The 23,380-nt window shown below is 44.2% G+C and overlaps 1 protein-coding gene across 10 annotated transcripts in view; it reads right to left on the bottom strand.

The window, feature by feature from the left end:
- SLC44A3 (solute carrier family 44 member 3) overlaps positions 1 to 23,380 on the bottom strand; it is a 112,470-nt gene that overhangs the window by 28,056 nt on the left and 61,034 nt on the right. For 7 of the 10 annotated variants that reach the window (XR_013384432.1, XM_077905505.1, XM_077905502.1 and 4 more), the window contains one exon: positions 21,499 to 21,585. Coding sequence is in view for 9 of the 10 variants with exons in the window: in XM_077905505.1 (XP_077761631.1) it covers positions 21,499 to 21,585 (87 nt within the window). In the remaining variant the exon portion in view is untranslated. Of the gene's footprint in view, positions 1 to 3,609; positions 3,654 to 21,498; positions 21,586 to 23,380 lie in introns of all 10 variants that reach the window. The other 3 variants (XM_077905508.1, XM_077905509.1, XM_077905503.1) reach the window with 3 other exon arrangements.

The following is a 23,380-nucleotide window of genomic DNA, read 5'->3' as shown; positions in this document are numbered from 1 at the left end:
ACTGTCACAAGCAGAAGGGGAGGGAGGGGGAAAGGACACAAACAAGGAAGGGCCTGCCTGGTGGTGAGGACTGGTGAACAGTGAGCTGTGACTCATGCACAGACGTGAAAGCAACATGGAGGAGGAGCACAGGCTGGGGGTGATGGGAAGGAAGGAGTGTGGGAAGGGGAGTGGTGAGGAAGACTTCGGAGAAGTGGCAGGTGGCTGATCCCTGAAGCTGGCTGGTCCCTGTAGGGTTGGGGGTGGGTGGCTGAGGCAGCAGCAGGAGGCTGTGAATGAGACCAAAGGGCCCAGAAGAGGAGTGTGGTAGGATATGGGCCAAGTGGAGCTGTGAGCCAGACCTCGGTGGGCCTGAAATGCCCTGCTGTGGAGCAAGGGGGCAGACTGGAAGTTTCAGGATTCATGTCATTTTCAGCCCGTGCTTCTAGAAGCATTCCCAGGCTGCCCTGTGCTCTCTCAGGGCATATCTCCCCTCATCACTGTCTCATGTTTAACTACAAAGCCTGTACCTCCTCTCACCTATGCATTTGGGGAGCCCCAAGCACCTCCATCATGCCTAGAGGGCCCTGCATAAGTTATGCATAAATGTGGTGCAGTCATCCATCCACTGAGCACGTGGCTGCCATTAGCAGTCATAAGCCAGGGGTCAGGCCCAAAGAAAATGAGCCCTTCTCTGGGGAGCAAATAAGAGTATTAGGAATTGTAATACTTGTAAGTACTCTTTCCAGGTACTCTGCTTCCCTCCACCCCACTTCAGGACATGCCTTAGCGACATGTCCTAGGGTGGTTCACAGTAGTCTTCATCTGAATTTGTTTCGTAGCCTTTCTCTTTTTTCTTCTCTTTTTTCTTCTTCCTTTCTTTTCCCCATCTGTAGGCAAGTGTGAAGCTTCTATGTGTAAATTAACGATAATAAAGAATAATGGCAAGCATTCATGGAGCACACACTACGTGCCATGCCCTCCCCCCCCCCTTTTTTTTAAAGATTTTGTTAATTTATTCATGAGCGACACAAACATAGAGAGAGAGAGAGGCAGAGACACAGGCAGAGGGAGAAGCAGGCTCCATGTAGGGAGCCTGACGTGGGGCTCGATCCCAGGACTCCAGGATCACACCCTGGGCCAAAGGCAGGTGCTAAACGGCTGAGCCACCCAGGGATCCCCTGCTGCCCTATTCTTATTCTATATCCCCCTGAATGCGTTCACTCAATCCTCTGCAACCCCCAACTGGATGATAAGCTGGTGAGGTAAGGGAAGTACAGAGAAGTTAGTAAGGTCGCATGCCCCTGGGTGCACATATACAACCTGCGTTGCATCACTTACAAGAAGTAGGTCTCTGACTCATTCAGGCCATCTGCAGGAAAACATCTACTTGGAGCTGTGCTCTGTGCTTCTCCTCCTAAAAGGTTCAAAATACTAAAGTGGTGTTCTCATGACATGTGTCATGAAAAAGGGCTAAGGATATGGCAGGATGGCCCAGCAGGAAGAGGTGGGGTTCCAAGCACGTTGCCTCCACACCTGGCTATGTGGCCTCCACTGAGGAATGTCACTTCTCGGTTGTCCAATCCCACAGCTTGTAAAATGTGCCTGCCTGCTCAAAAGTTCTGTACCAAAGATGCTTTATGCATGCCCTCTTTTTTGTAGTGGACCAGGCACCCTCCTCTTATATAATCTCATCTGTTTCTTATCACAGTTCAGGGAAATTATCACTGGGGGTATTATTGTTCCCATTTTACAGAAAATTCTAATCACTGAAGAAAAATGAAAAAGACGTAAGTATAGTTTTAAGCAACAGAAAAGCTGGATTATCTCTGTAATTTACTTTGAGAATTGTCCAAGGACATTAATCGCACCTCTGACACAGAAAGAACATTTTGGCTCCTTCAGTTAAAACTGAAGCCAGCACAGTTCAGCCCTGTGTCCTTCATTAGCTAAGGGCAGCTGTTTGTCCTCCCCCTAAACTGAAGTGGTTCCTTCTTTTGGTGGACAAACTGTGAACCTGAGGTTCTATTGACTCTTCAAAAAGGTAAACAGAGTTTCCCTCCATATAGGCAGGAAGGCCTGTGCCAAAAACCATGCCATGAATAGCCAGCTTTATTTCTGGAATGCCTTCCTAATAAAGTCCTGATATTTATTAACTGAAAGATACAACAAGAACTATGAAAACAAACTTGAGAAACAGGATGATGAATAAATAACCCTGGTATTCCTGCTTCCCTCAAAACTAAAGGACATACAGTGAAATCTGAGCCCAGATACATCCCCATACATCTAAGCATCCTTTCTTTGGATTGCAGTAAAAATTGCAGGAACCACCCCAAGCCAGTTTCATCTTGAGCTCTGTTTTTATCATAAACACATGCCCAGTGAAGCATATACAAACAGCCCCTGGGCCTTCCAGGACCTTGCATTCACCCTTCAGAGCTGTTCAGGAGTTCACTAGTCACTAGTTGCAAAAGTCCAATGAGAGGGTGAGTCAGGGAAATTTGCCAGTCCCTCCAGGGTTGGGGCCAGGTGGGAGGTGGATGGAAGAAGGAATGTGCCTTTCATGAGATCTGCTGCTGCCTATAAAGCCATGGCATTGCAGTCTTGTTTGCTTTTTAAAATTTTATTTGATATTTTCCCCCAATTTTTTATTTAAGTTCTAGTTAGCTAGCATGCAGTGTGTAATATTGATTTCAGGAGTAGAATTTAGTGATTCATCACTTACATGTAACACCCAGTGCTCTTCACAAGGGCCTTCCTTATTGCCCATCACCCATTTAACCCATCCTCCCAATCATCTTCCCTCCAACAACCCTTGGTTTGCTCTCTATAGTTTAGAGTCTCCTATGGTTTGCTTCCCTCTTTTTTCCCCTTTTTGCTCATTTTTAGAATAATGGCTTTATTAATATTATGCCCAGTATAAGAAAATCAAGAACATAGAAAGAAACAAAGAAAAAAGCAAAGAAATCATTCTGATCTCACTCCTAGGAGATAATAATTTCCTAACATCATGTGGATCATACCCCAGCATTTCTCTGCAAATATAGCAGGCAGAGGGAAGAATGGATGGACAAGCATAAGTTATAAAATGAAACATACTCTATAAGTTGTTTTATTTATTTTTAAAGATTTTAAACTAATTCCTACATCCAATTTGGGGCTCAAACTCGTAACCCTGAGATCAAGGGTTGCATGTTCCACCAACTGACCCAACTATGCATCCCTCTATATGTTATTTTAAATATAAATGCTAGTGTTAATTTGACCTTAACAGAAAAAAGTGAAACTAAACTGAAAGTGAAGGAATATTTGAATTTCAGGCAAATCTATCTTCACAAATTAGCAAATTATTTCTAAAATCATTATTAAAAATGTTAAGAGATTGCTTTTTTTTTTTTAACACCATGTCTCAAATTAGGCAGCATGGTTGGTGAAAGATGAGGAAGATGACCCCAGGGGATGACCATACACAAGAGCATTCCTTCAAGCTTAGAAGTAACTCTTCTGTCTAATTCAGAAAAACAAGAATGTCAAGCAAAATGAGGAGAGAGAGGAATATGCTCCAAATGAAAGAAAAAGACAAAACCTCAGAAAAAGAACTAAATGAAATGGAAATAAGCAATTTACCTGATAAAGAGTTCAAGGTAATGGTCATAGAGATGCTCACCAGCCTGGAGAGAAGAGTAGAAAAACTCAGTAAAAACTTGAACAAAGAGATGAAAAATATAAAAAAGAACCAATCAGGGATCCCTGGGTGGTGCAGCGGTTTAGCACCTGCCTTTGGCCCAGGGCGCGATCCTGGAGACCCGGGATCGAATCCCACATCGGGCTCCCTGTATGGAGCCTGCTTCTCTCTCTGCCTATGTCTCTGCCTATCTCTCTCTCTGTGTGTGTGACTATCATGAATAAATAAATAAAATCTTAAAAAAAAAACCCAATCAGAGTTGAAGAATACAATAATTGAAACAAAAAACACAATAGAGGGTATCAACAGAGACTAGAAGATGCAGAAAGAATGGTCAGTGACCTGGAAGACAGGGTAGTGGAAAACACCCAAGCTGAACAGCAAAAAGAAAAAAAAAACATTTAAAAAATGAGGATAGGGTGCCTGGGTGGCTCAGTGGTTGAGGATCTGCCTTCAGCCCAGGGCGTGATCCCAGGTCTGGGAATCGAGTCCCACATCAGGCTTCCTGCATGGAGCCTGCTTCTCCCTCCGCCTGTGTCCCTGCCTCTCTCTGTGTGTCTCTCATGAATAAATAAATAAGATCTTAAAAAAAAATTAAAAATGAGGATAGGTCAAGGGATGTCTTCAATAGCATCAAGTAAACAAACATTACAGGGGTTCTAGAAGGAGAAGAGAGAGAAAGGGTCAAAAAACAGAACAAAACAAAACTTATTTGAAGGGCACCTGGGTGGCTCAGTTGGTAAGTGTCCAACTCTTGATTTCGGCTCAGGTCGTGATCTCAGGGTTGTGACATTGAGTCCCATGCTGGTCTCCACACTGGACATGGAACCTACTTAAGATTCTCTCTTTCCTTTCCCCTCTGCCCTTCCAGCCCTCCTTAAACAAAATAACAACAACAACAAAATTTATTTGAAGAAATAATGGCTGAACGCTTTCCTAATCTGAGGAAAGAAACAAACATCCAAGCTCAGGAAGTACAGAGAGTGCCCAACAAGATGTACCCAACAAGATCCACACCATGATGCATAATTTATTGTCAAAGATTAAGGATAAAGAGAGAATTTTAAAAGCAGCAAAAGAGAAGCAACTAGTAACATACAAAGGGAGACCTCATAAGACTATCAATTGATTTTTCAACAGAAACCTTGCTAGCCAGAAGAAAGTGGCATGGTATATTCAAAGTGCTGAAAGGGAAAAACGTACAATCAAGAATACTCTACCCTGCAAGGTTATCATTCAGAATTGAAGGAGAAATTGAGAGTTTCTGAGACAAAGAAAAGTTAAGTGAGTTCATCACCACAAAACTGGTCTGACAAGAAGCATTAAAGTAACTTCTTTAAGTGGAGAATGAAAGACCATAGTAAGCAGAAAGTTATGAAAGGAAAAAATTTCACTGGTAAAAGCAAACATACAGTAAAGGCAGTAAAATAATTACTTATAAAGTTAATATGAAGGGTAAAAGACAAAAGTAGTAAACTCAATTATATCTAAAAAATTAGCTAAGGGGACTCAAAATAAAAAGATGTAAAATATAACAACATATATATATAAAAGATTAGAGAGGGTAAAGAAGAAGTTATTTTAGAATATGTGTGAACTTAAGTGACCATTAGTTTAATATAGACTGCCTTATACTTAGGATGTTATAATATGAACCACGTGGTGACCACAAAACCCTATAATAGATACACACAAAATAAAGTAAAAGAAAGCCAAACATAACAGTAACAAAAGTCACCAATTACAAAGAAAGAGGGCAGGAGAAAAAGAACCAGAGAACAACTACGAGAACAACTAGAAGTCAATTAACAATGACAATAAGTACACATCTATCCATAATAACTTTACATATAAATGGTCTAAATGTTCCAATCAAAAGACACAGGGTGACACAATGGATTAAAAACTAAGACCCATCTATATGCTGCCTAGAATAAACTCCCTTCAGACCTAAAGATAAATACAGACTCAAAGTGAAAGGATAAAGATACTCCATGCACATGGAAGTGAGGGGGAAAAAATAGCAATACTTGTATCAGATAAAACAGACTTTAAAACAAAGATTGTAACACTAGATAAAAAAAGGGTATTAGATAATGATAAAGGGATCAATCCAACAAGAGGAATTAAAAGTTGTGAATATCTATGTATGTACTCAATGTAAGAGCACCTAGATACACAAAGCAGATATTAATAGACATAAAAGGAGAAACTGACATTAGTAAAATAACAGTAGAGACTTTAACACACACCTACATTGATGGATAAATTTCCAGGCAGAAAATCCTTAAGGAAACAATGAACATTCTATTCAAAACCAACAGAATACATAATCAAGTGTACACATTAGACCACCAAACCAGTCTCAACAGATTTAAGAAGACTGAAATCATATCATACATCTTTTTGAACCACAACACTATGAAATTAGAAATCAATTATAAGAAAAAACTGGAGAAAATACTATTGATATTTCCATAAGGAAAAGTATTTTTCACAGAACTAAGACAAATTATACAAAAATGTTTATGGAACCACAAAAGATCCCAAAGAGCTAAAGCAATCTTGAGAAAGGACAAAGCTGGAGGTATCACAATTTTAGCATTCAAGATATACTACAAAACTAAAATAATCAAATCAGTATGGTACTAGCACAAAAACAGACAATGGAATAGAGAGCCCAGACATAACCCACACTTATATGGTCAATTAATTGACAACAAATGAGGCAAGAAAATTTAATTGGGGGAAAAGACAGTCTCTTCAATAAATGATGCTGGGAAAACTAGAGAGCTAAATACAAAAGAATGAAACTGAACCACTTGCTTACATCATACACAAAAATAAAATAAAATGGATTAAAGACCTATATGTGAGACATAAAACCATAAAATTCCTAGCAGAAAACATAGGCAGTAATCTCTTTGACATTGGCCTTAGCAACGTGTTTCTAGGTATATCTCCTGAAGCAAGGGAAGCAAAAGCAAACATAAACTATTGGGATTACACCAAAATAAAAAGCTTTTGTACAGTAAAGGAAATAATCAACAACAACAAAAAAGGGAACTTACTGAATGGAAGATTTTTGCAAATGACATATCTAATAGAGGGTTAGTATCCAAAATACTAAAGAACTTTTACAACTCAACACTAAAATATCAAATCATTCAATTAAAAAATGATCAGAGGACCTGAATAGACATTTTCCCAAAGACATACAGATGGCCAACAGATGCATGAAAAGATGCTCTGCATCACTCATCACCAAGGAAATGCAAGTCAAAACCACAATGAGGTCTCACCTCACACCTGTCAGAATGGCAGGGATCAAAGACAAGAAACAAGCATTGGCAAGGATGTGAAGAAAAAGGAACACTTGTGTGCTCTTGGTGGGAATATAAACTGCTGCAGCTGCTGTGGAAATCAGTATAGAGGTTCCCCCCCAAATTAAAAATAGTAATGTCATTATCCAATAATTGCACGAGTAGGTATTTATTTTTCTAAAGAAAATGAAAGCATTAGGGGCTCCTGGGTGCTCAGTAGGTTAAGCATCTGCCTTTAAAGCTCAGGTCATGGTGCTGGAGTCCTGGGATCCAGTCCCGCATCGGGCTCCCCGCTCAGTGGGGAGTCTACCCCTCCCTCTCCCTCTGCCACCTTCCTCCCCTACTTGTGCTGTGTCTCTCAAATAAATAAAAAATCTTTTAAAAACCTCACTAATTAAAAAAGATATATGCACCCCTATGTTTATTGCAGCATTATTTATAAGTGCCAAGATATGGAAGCAATCCAAGTGTCCACCAATGGATAAAGGAGATTATTACCCAGCTATCAAAAATCATCAGGTCTTGCCCCTTATAACAACATGGATGGACCTAGAGGGTATTATGCTAAGTGAAATAAATCAGAGAAAGACGAATACGTATGATTTCACTTACACACGGAATCTAAAAAACAAAACAAACAAAAAGCAGAAACAGACCCCCAAATACAGACAACTGGTGGTTGCCAGAGGGAGAGGGAGGTAACACGGCTGAGGAGGAGTGGGAGATACAGACTTCCAGTTAGGGAGTAAATAGGTCGGGGGCTGTAGGGCACAGCATAGGGAATAGAGCCAACGGTATTTATTGCATCAGTGTTGTATGGGGACAGATGGGAGCCACGCTGTGGTGAAGCAAAGCATAACATACAGTTGTTAAATCACTACGTTGCACCCTCGAAACTAATGTAATACTGTGTGTCAACCCGACTTCAGTAATAATTTTTCAAAAAAAAAAAAGAATTAAGATAGAGACTTAAAGCAATTTTGTCTCCCTAGTGAGTAATTTCTAAAAAATAAGGAAAAAAGCAGGAGGAGGTTAGAGGAAGTGAGAGTCCCCTTCACACTTTGTCCCACCTCCTGATTTTAGTGAGTTTCATTATTAACCGGCACCTCACAGTGTCTGCGGGGTCCCTCATGATCCCTCTGCTGCAAACCGTGTTCCTTCGGCCAAGACGCTCTCACAGAGCCCCCTGCTCTCTCTGTGAAGCTGATATTTGTTGAATGATGAAAGATGCTTTTGGCAAACCCAAGAATGCTTTCCAAATAATATTTCTTCATACAAAACCCAAAGTCACTCGATCGGTACATTTGTTCTTTTGGCAGAAAGTTAGGATTAAAAGGCACCCCCCTCCCCACATCACCCAGGAAAATCCTCTCATTTTACCGATGAGGAAAAGGAAATCTCAACATGCTAGGTGACCAGGCAAAGGTGACAAAAATGGAACATGGATTAGGTGTTCATGGCCAGCGCCCCTTCTACAGAAATCCAGAAAAAGCCAAACCAGGCAACTGCATCTTGCTGAGCCTGACCTGTCCATTTGGTGTGTGACCAAGGCACTGCACCCTGCCATGAAAACCCACCAGAACCACAGTTAGAGTAAGAATGACGTGCAGGATGCAGGGCTGTGAAGGAAGTGCTGCCTTGGTCCAAGACACCCTTCACCATCGCAGGGGGCTCTCGCATCCATTCAGCTCATTGACCTGTGCACCGTCAGTGCAGGGACTGACCCAGGCAGAAGGGAGCCTTGATCTTCCAGGGGGGCCGGATGGAGCTTGCACATCTGTGACATGGGAAATGCCTGCTCTGTTGTTTTGACTTCAGGCTTTATCAGATAGAAGATTAAATAGATGGGCCGTCCCGGGTTAGTGAAGACCACGGGTTTCCTGTCCCCCTCACCCTTCTCTTTGACAAGAAACTCCAGACAGCACAGTGAAGCCACTAAGGCCCCCGATTTGCAGTCCGATGGAGCTTACCCCCCTCGGGAAGCGCTGGGCCTGTTTCCTCGCTTGTACAAACGGGGAAATACGACCTGATACACAGCATCCCCGAGAGGATAAACCCAGGCTGTGTATGTCAAATGTTTAGGGGGTGCCCTGCGTACTGTAAAAGCACAAGAGATGGCTGTTATTTATAGACTTTAGGAGGCGGGTTCTTTAGCACCATAAGAAAATGTCACACTTCTCTGATCTGAAGCTCAGGACTGTGGAGCTGTCAAGAGGAGATGGAGCACGGAAATGGGCAAGTGTACATGTTTTCATATACCCTGTGGTTTTGGGAGATAGTTTTAAGTCACATGTCTGTCCCTCCCTGAACACGTTTTTGGGGGACACAGGGCTGGTGAGGCAAAGCCTGACCTGTATGAGAAAGGCCTGCTGACAGAGGGCCAGGTCGTCGACGGAAAGGTCACTGGTTGCAGAGAACGATTGTTGTTTGTACCATAACCTGGTCCGGTTTGCAGCAAAAAACTCATAAGCGAAATGCATTTGCTGAAAGACACTATAATAACAGATCCTTTCTTCCTGAAGCTTCAGAAGACTATCCGACCTGCCCCTTTAGCCTCCTCCGTCCAAGGGCACTTCTCGGAAATCAGTTTCCCTGGAAGTCGGTCAAGGTGGTGGAGGCACAGTCCTAGTGAGAACGGGTAGCTCTTGCAAGCTTGTATTTCTGTTTCCTTTAGTCCCTCCCTGCTACATCTTAGCAGAAGCCAGGGCTGGTGCTGAGAAAGTTCAGGGCCTCCTCTTCCATCATCCTTCCATCCACGGACAAGTTTAGGGCTGGGGACAGGGCACCCAGCCAGGTCAGCAGCCCGCTGTTCTTGGGACCTCACCAAGTTTCTGGGTTGCCACCTTGATGGAGGCGGGACGTGGGCCTGGCAGACAGGCGCAGGGCGCCCTTCCCCGCCCCCACTGCGCTGCGTCCTGACATCCTGACCAAGGCATCTGGCCTCAGCTGTCTCATAGCCCAAATGAATGCAAGTCTAGCAAATGCTCCTCCCTGCCCCGCCCTGACGCCAACTGAGGCATTCTGTAAAAGGCGAAAGGAGGGGGAAGATGAACCCACTTGAAGAAGTGTCAAAGCCTGGATCCGCTTGCCAAGACTCTTAGGAACTGCCTAGCCCCACCTAGATCAGGAAACAAATTGAACTAAATTCCCTGAATTGCTTCTCTTGCTAGTTTTCACAGCCCCTGCTTCTCAGTCATCTCTTGAGATGGGACTGCGAATGGAAGGAGTGTCTGGGGGTGTGGGGGGGGACACCTGGGTGGCTCAGTGGTTGAGCATCTGCCTTCAGCTCAGGCCATGATTCTGGGGTCCTGGGATCCAGTCCCACATCTGCCTCCCTGAAAGAGAGGCTGCTTCTCCCTCTGCCCATGTCTCTGTGTCTCTCATGAATAAATAAATAATTTTTTTTTAAAGGAAGGAGTGTCCAGCTACCCCAAGTATATGTGTGATGGCTTCCTCTGTTCTCTTGACCTCTGTTTCTTTTTCCCATGTACTTTCTCCTTTTCCTCTTCATCACATGCCCCACTCAGGCTCTGTGCTCATTCCCTTAGGTGAGGTTAGGAGGCTCTTGAGGGGTGGGGGCACGAAGACACCCAGTCTGCAAATCTTATTAGCTTTTGCTTTCCAAAATTTTAAGCTCTTTAAGCTCTTACCTATCAATGGAGAAGGTGAAGGAAGAGGATTCTCAGTTTGAACGAAATGTCTCAGAGTGCAGTATTTCTTCCAACCCTAGATTAGAAAAGGAGACTTCCCTGGGCTGAAAGGAGGGAAAAGAGATCTGTAAGCCTGACCAGGAGTCCAGGTCTCTCTCTCTCTCCTCTCTCTCTCTCTCTCTCTCTTTTTAGCAGAGCGTGGAGAAATGGCAAGACTCTGAAGGGAAGTGCCCACTCCTAGGGTCTGATTTGCCAGGGGGAAAGGGGCTCCAGAGACATAGGGCTTTCAGTGCTAAAACCAGAGCATTCCAGACAAAGTGGGAGGATTGGTTAACTAACCACTGCATAGCCAGGCAGACAAGACTGTGAGGGGCCTTGCAAAAGATGCCTGCTTCCCAAGTAAAGCCTGAAGATGGGATCTATGGACAGAAAAGGGGAATGTCTCAAGGACAACTCATGTGTACTAATGCTTGGGGATACCTGAAATTTCCTATAAGCCCATGCTGGGAGAGCCCAAGAATACCAGCTGATATTTACTGCCAATCCAGTGTAATGAGAGCTCAAGATTAGAAGTTAGGTTAAGACACATGATACAGTATTTCCTGCACATCTGAGTGTGTGACTGAGAGTCACACCCATGTGGGAGTCAATCAAAGATGATAGGCAGAGGCCAGTAGCCAGAGCACCGTCAGATTCCAGCTTGCAGCAGAATGTGAATTAGTCACTGGGGCACTGAAGTGGCTTTTATTTCCTCAACCACTGGGACTCACACCTTTCAGATTTTTCTCTATGAAGGCATCCTTTAGTCCCCGGGCAATAATCACTTCTTCCTCCTAACCAGTCTGAATCTCTAGAACAAGGACAACTGGAGGATGATAGTACAGGATTGTCCTCCCTGTCACTGTCTTGCTTAGAAAGGAATGGAAGAGAGGAGGGGAAGGCATGGGTTCAGAGGTGGGCATTCTGAGTCCTCTGACAGTAACTATTCCAGGGGCAGTCCCAGATGGAGAAAAATGACATCAGGAAACCTGCTTTCCATCACGGGAAGATTGGATTTGGGATACGAGCTACTTAATGGTTTAATTTCATTTCCCACACTAAATGAATTTGGGAAATGTTGAAGCTAATCTATATATAATCTTTACAATTTTTAAAGTTTTTACTTAAACTCCAGTTAACATGCAGTGTATCATTGGTTTGGGGTGTACAATACACTGATTCAACACTGCTATACAATGGCCAGCGTTCATCACAAGTGCGCTCCTTAATCCCCATCACCTCTGGGGGGACGGGTTAAATAACACTTACATTTCTCAAGCACTTAGGGTACTGCTGAGCACTTGAGCTGTGAAAGTTCCTTTTATTCTGAACCACCTCCCCAACCCGGCTCCCACCCCAGCTGGGAATCCCAGATGATGGCGGGTCCAGCCTCAGTGGCCCGACCAGCATGGTGCCCACAGCAGACATGAGCAGATGGGAAGGACACAGGAGTTCCTCTGCAGCTGCCACAGCCCCACATCGAATACTGTTCACCAGAGCGGTGTTTTCGTGTGTTACCTGCTTCCTTATTTGTGAGGAAATTGGATTTTGCTAACCTCAAAAGTACTTTCTATAGACCAGAGTTAAAAACACATGCAACCTCCCTCAGAATACTTGCAGGGTCGCTAGAGCATGCCACGGTGAGAAGGCCCAAAGAGCTTTAAGGGTTGCTTCATCTTGTACAGGATGCTCAGGCTTGTGAACACCGTCGTATAGTAAAGCAAGTGATGATTTCTTGCAACAGATGACCTATGAACCAGTATGGCCGGAAAAAGTCCTAATTGCCCTTGACAGGCAATGACACAATGGCCCGGGACTGCTGAAAAATGGGAGTGAAGAAGAAAATGAGTGCTAGATGCAGAAGAGAAGGGGCCGAATGGATTGCTGTGCAAGGTGTGTTTTTCAACCTCAGGCCACATCATTTCTTATCTGCTGGCCATGGGTTTGGATTGGAATGCTGACTTTCCCTCACTATCACCCTTCATGAGGGGGAAGCCTGGGCCACTCTTAGCAATTCAACCACTCCGAACAAGTCATTAATGCAATGGTCCTGGGAAGAGAAAGGTATATTTCGGGACTTCCCTATGGATGCTGATACACTTCTAACTGAGCAGCCTTTGTGAATAACCCCAGAAGCTCTGCACTACTCTAAGTGCATAGGAAAGAATCAGAGCCCATCACTTGGTGGGCTGGTGATCATGAAAATGAACTTCATTTATTCAGTGCATACCTCTACATGCCAGGCATGAAACTAACAGTTTTGCAAACATTACCTATTAATTATCTCTAATAATCCTAGGAGATAGGTGGTGCTGTACCCAAGTTGTCTGGCACATGGTAGATTTCCAATATTTGGTGAATGAATGAATGAATAAATGAAAGTCACTAAACCCTCTCTTTCCCCTCACAAAAGAAACTAACACTTACAGAACATATGCTGAGCCAGACAGCATGCTATAATCTGTGTACTGACTTAGTTGGCCTTCTCACTGCCTAGGAGGTGGGTTTAAGAATTTTGCTTTAAATATGGGGTTTGTCCAATGTCACACAGTAAGTGGGAGAGCTATAATTCAAGCTCAGACCTGTCTGCCTTCTTCCCACTTTATCAAACTACTAGGAAATGGGTATATGGTCCAGATCCAAGGAGAGGGGAGAGGGGAGGAAGAAGGAGTTCTCATAAGATGTGGATAAATGTTTGGGCACCTGGGTGGCTCAGCTGGTTAAGTGATCAACTCTTGATTTCAGCTCGGGTCATGATCTCAGGGTCCCGGAACTGAGACCTGTATCAGGCTCCCTGCTGAGTGGCGAGTCTGCTTGTCTCCCTCTGCCCCCTCTGCCTCTCCCCCTGCTCACAAGTACACGCTCTCTCTCCCTCACAAATAAATTAATAAATCTTAAGAAAACGAGGTGGATAAAGGTCTTTCAGAAAAAAGGGAGAGCTAAAGTGTAAGAAGAAGAGAAAAATCTTGGAGAAGGAAGCTGAGGGTTCAGAACCATTAATAAGAGGGGAGATCCCATCCTTCCCAGGATCTAAATGTTCCCCAGCCTTTTGCCCTAGAAGCATGAAACTGACTTCCATGTTGTGTAAGGAACGGGATAGATATCCCTATAGTTGTGTTTAAAAGCTAAGCCAGGGCAGCTCACATCATGTAATGTGGTGTATTTGTCTGTCTCCAGTGTCTCAGTGATGCTTGTGAGGACAGAGGGAGAGAAGAACACAAGGTAGAGTAGAGGAGAAAAAGCACTGCCCACTGCGTGACCCTGGTTGAGACTTTCAAGCCTTCTGGACCCCAGATTCTGCTGTAATGAGGGAAGGGTGCCCCATGATCTCTACAGTTTCAGGGTCTGAGTTCCTACCCTACAGAAGGAGTGCCCTAGTGGACTGAGGAAGACCTGGGTTTGAATCCTGGTGTCGGGTACCTCTATTTGTGTCTCCATGGCCAGGGACCTCCTTTAGGGTAACAATTCTCATTTGCTCCCAGAGAGGGGAATATGACTTAAGGGACTGGTGAATGTTGGGGGAGCAGCAGAGCTCAGGCTGGCTCAGCCCTTTGTCATTCTCTTTGGTAGCCTCCTATCACTAAGAGTGCACCTTCTCAGCATCTTGGCGGTAAGCTTGCAGGAGAGACCCCAAAGGCAGGTCTACACTGTTGGCTGGTCCTGGGAGAAGGTGAGCTGGGCTCTCTGTTTCAGGAATGAGACATTAATAAGCTGTTCCTACAATGCATTTTCTGACACATTCCCTAGGCACTCAGGGTGGTTTTAAAAATGTTTTAACACATTTAAAAATTTTTAATTTTCATTTATATAGATTTTTTTATTTATTTGAGAGAGAAAGAGAGTTTGTGTGTGTGAGCAGGGGGAGAGGCAGAGGAGGAGAGGGACAAGCAGACTCCGAGCTGAGCATAGAGCCTGACATGAGGCTCAATCCCAGGACCCTGAGATCAAGACAGCCCAAACCAAGAATCGGATGCTCAACTGACTAAGCCACCCAGGCAACCCTTAACACATTTTTTAAAAGACTTCATTTTTAACTAATCTCTACACCTAACATGGGGCTCAAACTCACAATTCTGAGATCAAGAGTCACATGTTCCACCTACTGAACCACGAAAGTGCCCCTCAAGGTTTAATCTTTATCTGTTTGACTCTTGTGTCTCTTGGTTGTTCAGAACTTGCACAAGGGAAAAGGAATGATTTATTAGATCTGCAAAACTTCAACATTTAGCTCTGTTACTTTCCTCCTGCCCCAGAGCAGGCTGTTACTTAACTTCTCTGAATCTAAGTACATCATCTTAGAGAAAAGAAAAGAAAAGAAAAGAAAAGAAAAGAAAAGAAAAGAAAAGAAAAGAAAAGAAAAGAAGGATAATAATCATAGCATGCTCACAGGACTATTTGCGAGGATGAAGATGGTCAATACATGTAGCTAGCACGGTGCTTGGCACATGCAAGTGCCCGGTAAATGGAGGTATTCCTGTCTTCAGGAGTTACATGCCATGGACAGTCAGAGTAACTAACGCCTAATACTCGGTTGCCTCTCAGGAGGGTTTTCTGATTAGCTAAGGGCTGCATGCACAACTTACCCTCCCTTCCCCATGGTGACACAGTCATTCACTCAACAGACATTAATTGCCTCTCTGAGAGGGCAGAAACATTTCAAGTCAGGAAGGACGTCAGAGTCCAACCATCTTAAGATGGCAGCTGTTCACTGGGCCTCACCCCAAAAGGAGGAGAGGCTGCTAGAGCCCACATGGGGAAGATGGCTTTAGGGCCTCACCCTCCTGAGCCCTGACCCTTGTAATACGCCCACAGCAGGTGGGAGCTGGGCTCCAGAGAGGCTGCTCCCAAGAAGGCACATAAAGCCATGGCCCGAAGCACAGCAGGTTCAGAGCCACGTGCCAGGAAACCTGAGGCTACAGTTAGTTTGCCTGCAGACAGTCTGGGTCCCCTGACAAATAGGTGTCTCAATTCCTTTCTATCTAAAGCCAGGGTAGTAGCATTTGCCACCAAACAGCTGGGCTGTGAGGATTACCATCGTCTATAAATGGGCCTTAATGCAAACTATCATATTGACACACATGTTAGCTTTTTCCTAAAACATGCACACTTGGGCACACCTCTCCAAGGCCCTCCCCATCAGCTGGCTGCCCCCAGAATAGCTGGGGAGTGGCAGGATCCAGAGCCACTGCTGTCATTGAGAGAATGGCCTCCTGGACATTCTGTGAGGAGGCCACCTATCATGGTGACGTCAGCTACCGAAAGCACCGTATCCTCTTAAGAAACTTTGCATCATTTTCATAATCTAGTGAGAGAAGTTGCACAATATCCATTCCTTTTTTTTTCTCCTCCTGATTTGTACGTGCTGCCCTGGGGAGAGAGGAGTCGTCACTGGAGATCTGCCAGTTGGCTTGGGATGAACCAAAACCTGACAGAGACAGGTCACCGAGTGCCTTTGCTATTGACGGGACTATGAGAAAGAGGATCATTGAAACTGAGCTAACTGCAAGGAAAGCCTGCAGTGGGGAGAGAAGGCTTTCAGATATTACAAAATCAGGCCTGCCACAAAGGCTTGGAAGACAGAGACCAACATTATGTGCACTGAAAAAAAGGGAGTGGCAGGCTGTGTGGGTTGTAGGAGTGGGCCACGAAGTAGAGAGGGGAGGGATGCGTGTATTTTTCAAGCAGCAGTGAGTTTTTCTCTGTGCTGGACTAGACAACATCATCTGGGGCCTTTCTGACCTGTCTATCTGTCAAGAAGACAGGAAGCCATGGGCATTTCTGATCAACTTAGTGTCACATACCCAACAGATGCCAAAGGACAGTAGGCTGGTAGCTTTATGGCCCACATGAAGGTAGACATGAGTCGTCTTGTCTTCTCCTCAAGTGGCTGACCAGGGCATGCAGCAGAGGTGCATGGGACATGAAGCTGCCAGACGTTACAGGGCTCTCTACCCACGAAGCTGACTGAGGTGACTGGCGTCTCACCAGCATCTGGTCACCAATCATTTTATGTGTTTGCTCCTATCACTGTGTGACAGCAATACCGGGGGAGCCGCTGTGAGGGGATGCAGCTCGATGGCCCCTCACATGCTCAGTGTACCCACAGAATTCAGAGGCTGGAGATCTGGGCAACGTAAACCATCGCTTGTGGCTCTTTGTGATCCCAGGGCAAGTCTTCAGCATGGATAAGAAGTATGATGTGAAAAAAACAGCTTGTCATTTGGAACCTGAGAGACACACAGTTCACACTTTGCCCGCTCTACGATGTGGCAGTGTGACCACCGCGTGGCCCACCCTTCGGCTGGGCACCACAAGGGTCAGAAAGCTACATTCTCATTCTGCAGAAGCCCAGGAAGGTGGAAGGATTCACCCCAGGGCCACAAAGTAGGCAGAAGCCAACTGCCTGCCTCACCTAGGAGCTCCTCCCAGGGGACTGGAGTGGAAATAGTCGTTCTCAAATGGTTTGCCCTCAGCCCACAACTCTCTTCCCAAGCCCATTCCTACTTCTGCTGCAAGAACGAAGGATTGAAGAGGAATGAAATGCTCAACATGATAGAGAGACAATGAATTAAACAGGAGCCAAATAGTCAACGGAAGTAAAATGCTAATTAAGACAAAAATAACTGCAATTGAACAAAAAAGCCAACCCCAGACAGCTCTGGTGGTACACCCACAGCAAAGTGTTCTTTCCCCAGTTTGCTAATCCCAACTGTGTGTGAGCACATTCACAAGCTTTGCATGGTCGCCAGGCCTAGCCTCGGCAGCCTGACGTCTTGACCAAGTAATGAATTTGAGTCCTCAGGAAACGAAGTAAAACACCAATTTTAGTTCATAAGTAGCACATTTTAGGAAGCTTTAGGAACATGCTACGTACTTGACTGATTGGTTAATAGCTCTCTGTTGTATGCAAAAATGAAAACCCATACAATTCTGCTTTTTGCCTACAAGAATTGAAGAAAGAACATTCTAGAATGTTCAGGTCAGTTTGGAACCATTGGAAAGAGTCTTGTGGCTCACCAGTGGGTTTCAAATTTAGAGGAACACTGATCTAAAACGAACATCATAGTTAGGATAGGCATCTGTGTCATCGAAGGACGAGAGATGTGCGCTTAGGGAGGTATTTCCACGAGGAACTGTGTGGACCCTGTAAGAAATAAGAGCTGGGCCGTTCCTGCCATTGGGTGAGCCTGCAGAGCCCAGGAGGGGAACTTCTCAGTCAGACTCCCGAAAAGTGCTGGGAGGGAGGGGGAGGCTACAGGAAGGATCTTCTTCACTGAAGATGTCTGAGAACAGCCAGCCCAGCCTCCTAGAAACTTCGACACTGACTTGCCTGAGGGACAGGGTGGGTCCTGAGCCCCTGACAAGTCTTTTCTGAATCTATAATTGCATGATTCATCCTTCACCCTTTTCAGTGCCCCTACACCTTTCTCGTCCTCCTCCACAAAACTCTGCCCCATAAAAGCTTTGCTCAGCTGTCAGCGAGCTGATGGGTTTGGACCCAGGCTTGGCCAGGCGCCCGAGAGCTACAGACAGTTCTTGTGACTCCTTCTCCCCTAGTTTATCCCTTGACTGGTTACGGCCTTGGGGCTTGGAGGCAAAACAGATATCGATTTATTAAATCCTAGTGGCCTCTCAAGCCTCATCGGTAAATTGGAGATACTATCTCAGAGGGCTGTGGGGAAGATGAACAACTGATACAAAGGCAGGGAAAATGCTCAGCATGTGGTTGGCTGCACAGCGAGCGCTGAAAGCCGATGGCTACTGCTGCCGTGACCTCCAGTGGGTGCTCTATGCTCTATGACATACGCGATGTCTTCCATGAAACCTCTCCTAAGTACCAAGGTTCCCCTTCCTGAGCTCCTGCAGTCCCCATTCCTGCCCTGAGAATGCGCCTCTCTGCACCGTTTTATAATGTCTCCTGCGAATGCCTCCTCCTGCCCCCCCCACCTCGTTCCCCAAACTAGCTTGTCAGCTCCTTGAAGGCCTGGCCTTGCTGTGTCTTGGCTCTGTCACCATAGTCCCCTTTTCTTTCATGCCCGGGCTCAAATGGTTCGAATACAGCATAATCAACACAGTAGTTGTTGGATAAATAAATGTGTGACATGTACCCAGATCATTTTTTTCCAGGTATACACATATTTGGTATTTATGATGTAGAGACAAGCAATGAGAAATGAGGACACGCGGGGTTTGGTCTCCCAGTCTGCAAGTGAATCACTGCCTATAAAACAGGGCAACTGCCACCTGCCACCCTCCCAGGGCTGGGGTAGGTGGCTCGGGCTTTTAAGCAGCAGTGCGGAAACACAACCAGCTCCTTGATGTTAAGTAAATAAGAGCATCTGGGTTCTGATGGTAACAAATGGGCCCCGTTCTCTTTTATCATTTCCCAGCTCCGATTGCACCAAACAAGGCCAATAAAATAGGCCTTGCCTGCCTCTTTTAAATCAGATTTCCAGAGAAATCTTCCCCCAGTGCCAGGAGATTTTTCAAAAGGCTAATCTAAATTCCTTCTCACTTGAGGCTCCCTTCCCTTTGTCTTCTGCCAAATGAGACCAACAACAGCTTTGACCACCATTATAGAATAATTTATCTTTATTCTTAAAATCTTTATTTCACTCTGCTTTCCACTAGTTGATTTGGACTAGAGAGGGCTGTTTCCTCCCTATTAGTATTCACATCAACTCTTTTTTTCCTTCTTCATGCTTCCCCCTCTTCCTCCCTTGCCCTAACCCTCAGGTCTCCCAGCAGTGCCCAATGTTAGCTGGTACTGCCTGGTCCTGGAGGAGCCCCCAAGTGGAAGATGCTCTGACAGCTGGTTTAGGCTGGGGCCTTCTGCAGTAGCACCCTGATCAGAACCTGAAAGACCGAGCAAGCCCCTTTTGCAACACTGACGGACCACGCACGGGATCCAGGCTAGCTGAGCCTTGTTGCAATTCAGGGAAAATTGCTCTCATTGTACATCTGTTATAGGGTCCCTTGCCTGTGTAATGGTAATTAAGGTGTGGCTAAAACCATGCTCCTTATGATCTTGGAAACACTATGAACTCCCAAGGGAAAGGTACTGGGTTAACATGAGGTGGTGAAATTTCAGAATGCAGAAAATATGTCCCTTAGGATAACAAGGCAGAGGAAACAAGCATAAACGTATGTTTTATGTTTAACATAAACAAGCATAACATAAACATAAACATAAACATAGCATAAACATAAACAAGCATAAACAGCAAATTTGTCTTCAAATGAAACCTTGGGGGGATTCCCACTCCTAGCCCAGATCAGAGTGTAACCGCTCTGTTCGGAAGGCAGGGTAAGGTGGTAGAGGTAGGGGGCCAGAGGCCACGCTTCCGCCTCCCCACCCCCTGCTCACCTCGCCACCCACCCTCCTCTCCTGAAGTAGTGGTTCCTGCAGCGTCTACAAGGAGCCCCTGGGTTTCCATGAACGAAGGAGACAGAAAGAAGGTGAATTTACATATTTAGTGAGAGCGGATGGCAAATCAACTTCATGGCCTTATGGGACCCTGTGGAGTTGATCTATATGTTTCTTAGCCTTGATTTTCATATATATTTTATCACTGTTATTCTTTTTTTGTAATGGGTCTCAAAATCTTTGAAGAGTAAGTTGGTGTCTGGATATGTGCACACAGTTCTAGGAAGAGAGAAGCCGGCCTATCACATCCATGACAAGGCATTCATAGGGTTTGGTTTCACTTGGGATACCACTCAGCATTCTGAAAGGTGCTATGGTATTTTACTGTGCTTTACACATGCTGGCTTAATGCAAACGGAATGAAAATGAAATACACTCTAAAATGAACTCCAAGAATTTTAGGAACTAAAAATAGAGCTTTATACTGTAAAACTACACTTTCCCCCGAATAATGAAAGGGATTCTTAATACCACTTATCATAAGACATTAAACATGGATGGTCTACTTAGTCCCTTTACTTCGGCCGGTATATTTATTAGGAAGAAGGGCAATAATAAGAAATACTCTGCTAAGCGAGATTTCTGTGGATTTCTAAATTCTAAAACAGCTTGCTGGCTTAGAAAAATACTGCTTTGTGTAAATTTGACTAAGGGCTATTAATTTCCTAAATTATCTACAGAAAAACGTAACATGTATTTAAGTGTCCATCAGTTTGAAAGACTCGAGGAAAAAATCTGAAATTCAAACAATGGCAGTATATAATTTTTCTGATTTTTAAAGGACTATTTATAGCTTGAAAGGGAAAAGCTGGTGAAATACAGAAAAATCAGAGAGGCAATTCTTCTCCCATTTCAGGAAAATTATAGTTCTTGAGGAAGACATTGACAATTAGCTCTCAGTTGACACATACTCATTATGCTGGAATTTCTAAAGACTCCTCCCCTTTTTATTTCTGAGAGGGAAAACACATTTCTTTCAGAATTAGAAGAATGGCCTTAATGACCTATATAACCTCCAACCCAGAGGCCAGATCCATCAGATAGCCTGCTATCCTCTGGTCAAAGCTAAGAATAACTTTCACATTTTTAAGCTGCTGAAAAAAAAATCAAAAGAAGAATAACATTTCTTGACAGGTGAAAATTATATGAATTCACATTTCAGTGTCCATAAATAAAGGTTTTTGGAAAGCAGTTGTGTCCATTCATTTGCATTTTGCCTGTGGCCGCCTTCCTACTACCACGATAGAGTTGTTACAACTGAGATCGAAAAAAGCCTAAAACATTCATACAGTCTGGCCTTTCACAGAGAAATCAGCCAACCCCTGACCTAAGAGATGGAGTCCACTGGAGCGCCCCTCTGTGTGTCCGCGGGGACCGTGGTAGGAGACGTACCTGGGTGAGTTGGCGCAGGCATTTGTCGAGACACCAGAAACAGCAGAAGCAGCATCTGAACATGCACCTGGACCATGCACCATGCTGCTGGGGCAGGATCAGAACCAAACGAACAGAGTCAGAAACATGAGAAGAAAGGAAGCAGGTAGTTTCTGCAGACACACTACGTTTCTAGTGGGAGATTTATCCACCTGGGGAAGCAGAGCAGCACTTCTCCCTCAGTGGGGGCGAGGTCCTTCTATCTGCACCTGCTGCTACTAATTATTACCATTATTATCACTGATGAGGAAAGTTTGTCTCCTGTGGGCTTACCTTGTTATGATTGCTGTTGGCCTCAGCAGAAAGGGAAATGTCTAGTCCATATTCACTAGCAAAGGTAGACTAGGCTCTCTGGTTCTAGCTAAAAAAAAAAAAAAAAAAATTCTTTTCCATCTTCCCCTAAGTGTCATCAATTATAAACTTTGCTTTTCCAAACCAGTTTGTATTCATGAAAGATGCATATCCCAAAGACTGTAAAACAAATAATGCCTTGTAGATACTAATTATGTGCCCATAGAAAAAAAGGAATCAAGTTTAACATTTTTTGCAAAAAAAAAAAAAAAAAAAAAATCCCATACTGAGATATTCAGGGCTAAATTTCAAGGGACAAATTAGTCCTTTGAAAGATGATTTGGACATATGCATAGCTCAAGAGTGAAGAATTTAATGAAACTCTTAGAGGAGGGTTGAATGTGTCCCACTCACTGCCCAGAGTTTAAAAAAACAAAATCCTGTAAACAATCCTGAAATAGTTCTCCCTGAGGACCCCAGGAGTAACTCAGCCTTATATGGACATTTTCTTGTCCTTATGTTAACTCAATTGGATAAAACTTTATCTGGATACTTTTCAGCCTGGCCGTGGTTGTCAATGAGCCATTGCATGTAGGAAAGATCACACAGTGGCCATGAGAAGTGTTTAAATTGTAGACACAGTGTGAGGCCGTATTGCCGAGGAAAATCATGTCTTTTTAATGGAAGGACACATTTCTTTAGTAGTGAGATCACTAAAGGGGACTTTGGCCCCTTGATTCTTTTGGGATCTAATGAGTGATAAATAACCCTTTAGACCTCTACCAGAGAGACCAACCCACCGACTTTTCTTTTAGATTTATGAAAGGCCTCTGGTCCAGAGTTTTAAGTGCCTAGTTCTAGAAGGATGGCAAGGTCTCCTACTGCTCATTAATTTGTGATTACCTATTGCTAATGCATATACTGAATATATTAAAAATAAAAAAACCTGCCTGCTTTACAAAAAATCCTTCTTGAAATTGAAGGATCAATTTGCAAAATGCAGGAGCCAAGAAGAACTAGATTTGGCTTAGAATTGGAATGCCTCTGAGTCACCAAAATACATATATTTTTTTACCACTTGAAATTTAGCCCTGAAAAATGTCACTATAGAATTTATTTCTCAAAAAAGTCAAACTTTGATTCTTTTATAATATGGGTACATAATTAGTATCTACAATGCAATCTTTCAAACAATTTAAAATATAGTAATAAATCTAGGTGGTGGGGATCCCTGGGTGGCTCAGTGGTTTAGCACTGCCTTCAGCCCAGGGCGTGATCCTGGAGACCCGGGATCGAGTCCCACATCGGGCTCCCTGCATGGGGCCTGCTTCTCCCTCTCTGCCTGTCTCTCTGCCTCTCTCTCTCTCTTATCTCTCATGAATAACTGAATAAAATCTTTAAAAAAAAAATCTGTGTGTAAAACTTCCCCAAGTTACTATGGACACATCCCTACATCTAAAAGGTTAGAATCAGGGGCACCTGGGCGGCTCAGTGGTTCAGCGTCTGCCTTTGGCTCAGATAATTTCGGGGTCCTGGGATCATGTCCTGCATC

This window comes from Canis aureus, chromosome 8, assembly GCF_053574225.1.
Source record: "Canis aureus isolate CA01 chromosome 8, VMU_Caureus_v.1.0, whole genome shotgun sequence".
In the NCBI taxonomy this organism is placed as follows: domain Eukaryota; kingdom Metazoa; phylum Chordata; class Mammalia; order Carnivora; family Canidae; genus Canis; species Canis aureus.
This window is presented reverse-complemented; position numbering and strand designations above follow the sequence as displayed.